This window comes from Chroicocephalus ridibundus, chromosome 4 (genome assembly GCF_963924245.1).
Source record: "Chroicocephalus ridibundus chromosome 4, bChrRid1.1, whole genome shotgun sequence".
Taxonomy (NCBI): domain Eukaryota; kingdom Metazoa; phylum Chordata; class Aves; order Charadriiformes; family Laridae; genus Chroicocephalus; species Chroicocephalus ridibundus.
The window spans coordinates 29,597,834-29,605,238 of NC_086287.1; the positions used below are offsets into that span (position 1 = coordinate 29,597,834).

Below are 7,405 nucleotides of genomic sequence, written 5' to 3' on the forward strand. Positions count from 1 at the left end.
AGCCTCTGCTCCCTCTAGGGAAGACCAAGGGTAGCCAGAGGCAGGTATTAAGAGCCAGAAAGCCAAGGTGGCATCAGTGCTGACCCCAATTGAAGCTTTTATTCTCCTTGGTGGGGAAGAACCCAGATCAAAGATGCTCCTCCCATAAAGCTCAGCGCTCCCCAAACCCCTCCTCACCCACAGCTGAGCCAGCTCTGCTCACCGAGGGGATGCTGGCCACCTCCACGCTCATCCTGCACATCCACATTACTCATTCAAGCAAGTGAGTGTCTGCGGCAGAGACACCCTCACATCCTCCATCCCAAGAGGCCCGGCAGCATCCCCTGACACTGGCACAGTACTGTCTCCCTTGCTCACCCTCCAAGCACAAAGAGAGGGCAACCCCCAGCCCCTCTCCTTTCGGGCAGCTCAGTGCCTTCTCCTTCCACTCCTCCCATCTCCGGGAATGGGCACTGCAAGGATGCTCCCATACCTGATTGAACCACACAGAAAAAGCCAGAGACTAGGAACAAAACAAAACCAGAACAAAAGTTAGAGCAGGGCCCCAGCCTGGGCACCCCACCAAAGGGCATGTCAGTGAAGGAGCTGCGGTCAAGCCCGCTGGCAACCGGCACTCAGGCATCCACGAGTGTCAGCCCATCGTGCAGGGCACGCTTCCACATGTAATAGGTAGAACGAGCTGTGAGTGGGAAACGGGCACTGAACTCCTTGTAGGTGGGGAAGGTCTTCGACTCGAAGCGCTGCTGCAGGAACAGCTTGGCCTGTGCCTTGAACTGGGCGGTGGCAATCACATCCATCACAAACATCCGGCTGTTGGCTCTCTCTGACATGGCGTAGCCCGAAATGGTGGTGTGATATGGCATGGTGGGCACTGGCTTATCTAGACGCTTGGTGGCTACCTCCACATGGCACTGGGGCTTGAGGCCTGGCTCCACTCTTGGAGGCACCTGGGAAGCCACCCGGTTCAACAGCCGGCCAGAGCTGGTCCAGGACAGGCGATGCTGCCCGATGGCCAGGCCACTGCCCTTCCAAAACCAGTAGGCTGTGGAAGAGAGCGATGGGTAGCGCAGGCGGTACTTGCAGAACGGCAGCCGCCATTGCTGGACCTGCCTCCTGGCCACATCTCGCAGCTGCTTTCTCCAGCACAGAGAGGGCTTGAGCTGCAGGAGACTCCTAGGTGCTGGCCGGTCTCCATTCAGCCTCTTCCTAACAGGCACGCTGCTTGGCTTCAACTGCAGGAATGGCTTTCCTATCACTAGAGGTTTCTGATTATCCAAGGGAGACTGGGGGGGTTTGAAGTTGGGGTTCTCCTTGATTGCTTTTCTTCGCCAGTTGTAGTAAGTGGACCTGGAGATGCCAGGGAAGCTGCGCTTGAAGCACCTGTAAGGCACCAGAGTGTTCATGGAAATGCATTTCTCAAGGTAGGATTTGGCTCCTTGCATGAAGATTCCTGCTTGGATAGGGTCTAAGGAAGGACTCGGGGATCTTAAGCTCCCCTGTGAATTTGCTGGCTCATCCATGTCAGCCTTTTTTGGGACATCCCTGTGAAGCTCCTGCAACCCATGGGCCTCAGCCAGAGCAGAGGCATCACCATTGACCATGCTCTGCATCTCATGTTTCCAGGCGTAGTACGTGGATCGGGAGATTTCTGGAAACATTTGCCGGAAGTGCTGCAGGGGGATTATATTGCCCTCCTGAAAGCAGGACTGGAGGAAGTGTTTAGCTGCAAACCTGGCAGCCGCTTTCTGCCGGTGTTCACGAGATTGGCGCTTCCAGCGGTAGAAGGTGCTCTTGGTAATGCTGTACCGGTCACGCAGGTTGGAGTAGGTGAGCTGAGGGTCACTGTTCAGCAGCTCAAGGGTCTTCATGGGCTGGACAGGAGGCTCTGGTGAAGGCATTGTGGGTTCTAGCTCCTCCAGGCCAACCACAGCCACAAAGTACTGCGCTTTGAAGACCTGCCGGGAGAGCTGCTGCCCTGACCACATGATGTGGAGCGTGGAGGTTCGTGGACCACACTTCCTGGGCCGGATGAGCCGGTTGAAATAGGGCCGGATCTTCAAGTTGCTCATGGGGTAGATGGAGTAGATGTTACACTGTAGTACTGAGGCAAGAGCATAGACATGCCACATGTTGGCAAAGGTGCCAGGAAAACAGGTAGCTTTGATATCAGCATCAAAGATGGCCTCCAGGATAGCCATGGGGAGGCTGGTCATCTCTGGGGTCTCCTCAGTGCAGAGGGAGTAACGGGCAGCCTGCAGCATCACCTTGGAGTCGATCATGCCATTCAAGTAGTATTGCTTGTGCAGCAGCATCTCCACCACCGTACGCACCTGCAGCTCCAGGCTGAGGCTGGGGTTGCCCCAGAGCAGCACACTGGCAGCCTCAAAGAGGCGGTTCCCCTCACCTTTGCAAACCAGAGGCAGCATGTTACTCGGGGCATCCTCAGGATAGAGGCTCCTGGCTACCCGGTCAACCTCCAGCTCCTCTTGGAACTGCCTCCCACAATAGCCAGGCAGGGAAAAAGATGACAGGGTCCTCTCCGCCTCCAGTGCGGCACTGGTGAGGCCCTCAAGACCAAAGCATTCGGTGGCTTCCTGCAGCTCCTGCAGCACAGACTGCACCAGCTGGTGCCGCTGGATCATCCTGAAGGACGGCAAAAAAAAAGAAGTCACTGGAGATGAAGGCAGCGCACGCTCCAGACTGACAGGGCCCTGGCCTCCAGGTCCAACTCTTACCCAAAGGACAGGATAGGGGAAAAGTGTAGAGGAAAGGCCACTGCTCACCCCTCCACCCACGTTCCCAAGGACAAAGGAAGAAGCCTGAGCCTCCACAGGCAGACCTGGGACAGGGACATGGGCTCAGCTTGCTCTCCAGTGACCTCCTGTGGGCAACACACACGGCACACAGCCTCCAGACACACTTGCCTAGGTGAAACCAAGGAGGGACTGCATCCACCGGGGTGGGAAGCCAGGTCACCTCCTACCCCTGCATGCTCTGCCTTTGCACCCAGCCTCACCCCGATACCCATCTCCCACCAGTAGCTCCACCCCTTTCATTTTACCACCCCGTAACCAGGGATCGGAGAGAAGAGACCCTCAAAGGGGAAACGTTTGTCATCTCCGCAGGAAGGGACCTGTGACAGAGCAACACTGAGCCGGGGCATGGAGGGACCTGGGTCAAAGTGTTCAAGTCCAACAGGGGAAGGGGCAAGGAGCTTGCCCCCTCCCTCAGAGCAGGGCACTGCAGCCGCACCCACTACATGTGCTGAAAACCGCTGTCACAGAACCTGGGGTGGGAGGAAGAGACAGAGCCAGCCCAAGCCACAGTTACTGTTGCCTGAGCTGACACTAGATGTCACTTGCTGCTCAGCGGACACACACCACCAGCCAAGGAGAAGCCGTAAAAGGAAGGTTCCTCCTAGAGGAGCTACCACGCAGGAGGCAACCCAAAAGTGCAGACAGAGCGTGAGCACTGGGTGGGTAGTTCTGGGGCTGTACGGACCCCTCTTCCATGCCTGAACCCATCCCAGTTCTGTCCTGCCTCCCTCCACATGCCAGTTCCCATTCAGGCAATCCAAAGGGTCAAACCTGCATCCCCAGACTTTGTCAGCTTTGAGACCTGTGTGGCTCCGGCCACACCACTCCAGGAGCTTTCATGACAACTGCACAGTCCTTACCCCATGGTCCAGCTCCATCAGTGCAACCCTCTTCTGCCTCTCACCCCAGCCAGCCCAGTCTCTCCCCGTCTCGAACCAGTTTTCTCCATGGGGCCACCACATTCCACTCAACTAGGGAACCCAGTCTCTTCCATTTTCTCCCAAGGCTCATTCACATGCCACCCCCAACATGTAGGGCATCAGTTTGCAGTCTACTGAATTGACATCCCAGCCAGAGCCCACTTTCTCACAACACTCCACAGGTATCACTACGTCCTCACAGCTCTGTGGGGAGAAGGGGAAGTAGCAGAGCCAGGCAGGAAAAGCAGCAGCTCTGCAGTAATGCAGATGTCCTGCCTGACCTCTCCCAATTCTCAGCCCTGTGCAGATAAGGTTATTCTTGCCATAGCATCTACAGCCCCTGGCCATGACCAAACAGCAAATGAAATGAGGTGCCACAGAATCACACGGCCGCATCCAGACTACTTCACTGCAGGGAGCCTCCGTGCTGTTGCTGCCACCCCTTGCCTTTAATCAGGCCACAGTCACCAAATCAGCTCCCTTCCCCTGCTCCAAACTCGCCCATGGTCTCCTGCATGTCAGAGGCCAGGGCCCTCTTACAGCTGTTCCCACAGCTGTGGGGCATCAGGTATCAGAGACAACAAGCACAGAAGAACGCACACAGCTGCGAAGCAGGGGAAATAAACTTGTCCTAAAATCCTGGTCTGAGCAAGTATGGGGTTGTTGGTTCTGTATTGTTGTTCTCCTGGAAGTTCATAGAAGTTTATAGAAATTTTGACTAAGCCCATGGTGAATAACATGTGCTCAAGGAACTGAAGTAAAGGCATCCCTCAGGAGAGCTGCAGGGCTGGCAGAGCCTAAGTCCTCCTTCTCCCTGGCTGCCAAGCCATTTCAGGGCTGGCCACTGCCCCCTGCAGCAGCCGCTGCCTGCCCTTTCAGCCCCCACAGCCCAGCTGAGAGCTCACCTCCCAGCAGAGCCAGGAAAGGTAAGACAAGCTTTTCTGCTGGAGGGGTTGAGGAGCTGACACAGGCTAGGGAGCATCAGCAACAACCCTGGTCTTTATGGCCTGGTGGGCATTTCCCACTCCCTTATAGCTTGCGGGGAGAGGCAGAGCTGGAGGCACAGGATTTAATTCTTTCCTTCAGCATTAACCCTACAGCTTCAATGTCACTGCTAGCTCCTGCCACCCAGAGCAACAGGACATTGAACGCAATCCCAAGGCAAAACCCACAGCTAAAGCAGCACAGATGAGCTCCCAGGGCAGGGTGGAGAGGGTCTCAGGTAAGCCAGAAGTAGAAGTCAGCCAAGCTGGGGGCTTGGGTTCATCACTTGATCAAACGCAGCAGCTCTCAACACAGAGGATCTGCCACAAAGGGAACATTTTTCCCCGCACACCCCCAGCGAAGCCAGCTGAACACGACAGACAAGTGTTCCCTAAACCGCCTCAGCACCAGGAGTCAACCAAAGGAGTTTTTCCCCACTGATAAAGGAGGCTTTACCTAACCTAGCCGCTTTTGCATTGTAACAGATAAGCAAGCACTTGCAGATCACGTTCCCTCACCTGAACTGATGGGCTCGTGGCATCCAGTAGTGCAAGTTCCCGGAGCCAGCCCCCAAAACGCTCCCACCAGCAGGAATCCAGGAGACCTCAGCCCCTGCAGCCCCGGCTCATCAGGGCTGCTGGCGCCTTGCAGGAGCAGGGATGCCCATGCACCCCAGCCCAGCTGGGTTAGGTGGCTCACCTCCCAGCCCCAGCTGTGGGCTCAGGCCACCCTAGCTGTAAAGGCTCTCGTTTGAGAGAAGGTTTAAACGCTGTGACTGCACAACAGAAGCGCTGAAGTGGTAGTCTCAAGGAGTTGTCTAGGCTAGAAATATCACCACACTAGAAATCCCGGGGGGGCTCCCGTGGGTGAGCGGCACTGGCAGCGGGAGAAGCCTGCTCTATCTGCCCACACCCGCATCTCCACCAAAGCCCAGAAACGGGGCAACGCTCCCCTGGAGAGAGAAAAGCCACAGACCCGCATTTAACCCAGGCCGAAGCGCCGCAGCTAAGCCCGGTTTCGGGGGCACTGCCTGCTCGAGTGCGAGCAGCCTGACAGCCGCCTCCCGCCCCGTCCACCCGTGAGCGCCCACCCGCGCCGCCCCCACGGCCGCTCACGCCTCTCCCGAAGGCGGCTCCCTGCGGCCACCCCCGGGACGGGGACAGCCCCGCGCCCCGGCGGGACCGCGGGCGGCCTCTCCCCTCGGCCCGGCAGACAAAGGGACGAACAGCCCCGGGGCAGGGTTGAGGTGACCGGTGCCCGGGCAGCCACCCAAGGCAGGGCGGGACGGGGCGCCCGGTCGCCCGAGGGAAGGTGCCCGCCGCGGCGGGGCAGCCCGCGGGGTCAGGGGGAGGGGGGAAGGGAGGGATGGACGAGCGGGGAGCCGCGGCCCCGACGGCGCGCCCCGGCCCCGCTCCGCACTCACTCACCTGGCTCCGCGGGTCGGGTCGCGCCCCACCCGGCCCCTCGGCCGCCCCCGCACCTTTAAGGGCGGCGGCAGGAAGCGGCGCGGACCCGCTGCCGCCGCCGCCGCCCCGGTGCCAGCCCCAGCAGTGACCCCCGGGAGCGGACTGCAGCGTGCGGCGCCGGGCCGGGCCGAGCCGGGCCGGGCCGCCCCTCCCCGCCTGCCCCCTCCCTTCCATCCCCTCCCCCGCCAGGAAGCGGGCCATCCCCGCGGCCCCGGCCCAGATGAAAGCGGAGCGGGCCGGGGGTCACTTCCAAAGCTAAAGTGATAATGGCCATTGTCCCGCCGCCGCCGCGCTTAAAGGGCCCGCCGCCGCCCGGTGCTGCCCGGCACCCTGCCGCCCCGCAGCTTTCTCCTGCCCCGTACGCCAGCCAGGCCTGCAGCCCCACGGCGGGCGACAGAGCCCGCTGCGGCTGTGGGGTGGGAGCTGGGTGCCTGCGTGGGGGCAACCCCTCGTGTCCCACGGGGAGCAGGCAGGTCCCGAGTGGGTGTCACTGCGGCCCACGGGGTTGGCGCTGCCCGTGTGCTGTCTGTGCCCTCTCCCCACTCGCCCCTGCCAAGGCCATGGTCCTTCCTCGGTGCTGCTAGCTAGGAGACAGTTACCCTTTCCTCTCCCCTCCCTCAGCGGTGCACATCCTCCCCCTGGCAAGGACGTGTTGGGGGGATCCCCAGGCTCGTAGGGCTGACAAGCTCAGCCGTGCTGCCCTTCAAAACCTTCTCATCTGCAGGAAGCACCCAAATGACGGCAGCTTTTTCCCTGCCCTCGGCTCTGGGCAGCCTCCTGAACAGGCTTGCATCTGCCTGCCTGCCCAGCCATGCCTGGGTCTTCGGTGGAGCAGCCTTCCTCCCTGCTATCTCTGCCCCCACTGCCTCCCCAGCTTAATCTCAGGGCCGAGATCCCCCTCCTGAACTCCCGCTCGCACAATAGGTTCATCCCGTCCCTCAGGACATCACGTGAGGCTGTGCAAACAGCCTGCACGCCAGGCACCTCGCTCCGGCATCGTTGAGCTGCCAACACCAGCTCTTCCTCACGTCCTCTTCACAAGACCAGAACCCCTAGAGCTTCCTCCAGGACCTGCCTCATCCCAAGCTACACCATCCCAAAATGGGTCCTTGAGGAGGCCGTCTGCTCTTGGGTGTGAAGGCTGGGTGTCTTTTAATGAGGGGGGGCACAGCTTGGACAACAGGGAAGAGGTGGGCTCTTCACCAACTGGTCTTCGTGC

General features: G+C 59.7%; 1 protein-coding gene across 1 annotated transcript; it reads right to left on the minus strand.

Moving 5' to 3' along the window:
• Positions 1-525: 525 nt before the first annotated feature.
• Positions 526-2,642, minus strand: VRTN (vertebrae development associated). The gene has a single exon (XM_063333223.1). The coding sequence runs from the start codon at positions 2,640-2,642 to the stop codon at positions 615-617; it is 2,028 nt and encodes a 675-aa protein (XP_063189293.1). The 3' UTR covers positions 526-614.
• Between the last annotated feature and the right edge of the window lie 4,763 nt (positions 2,643-7,405).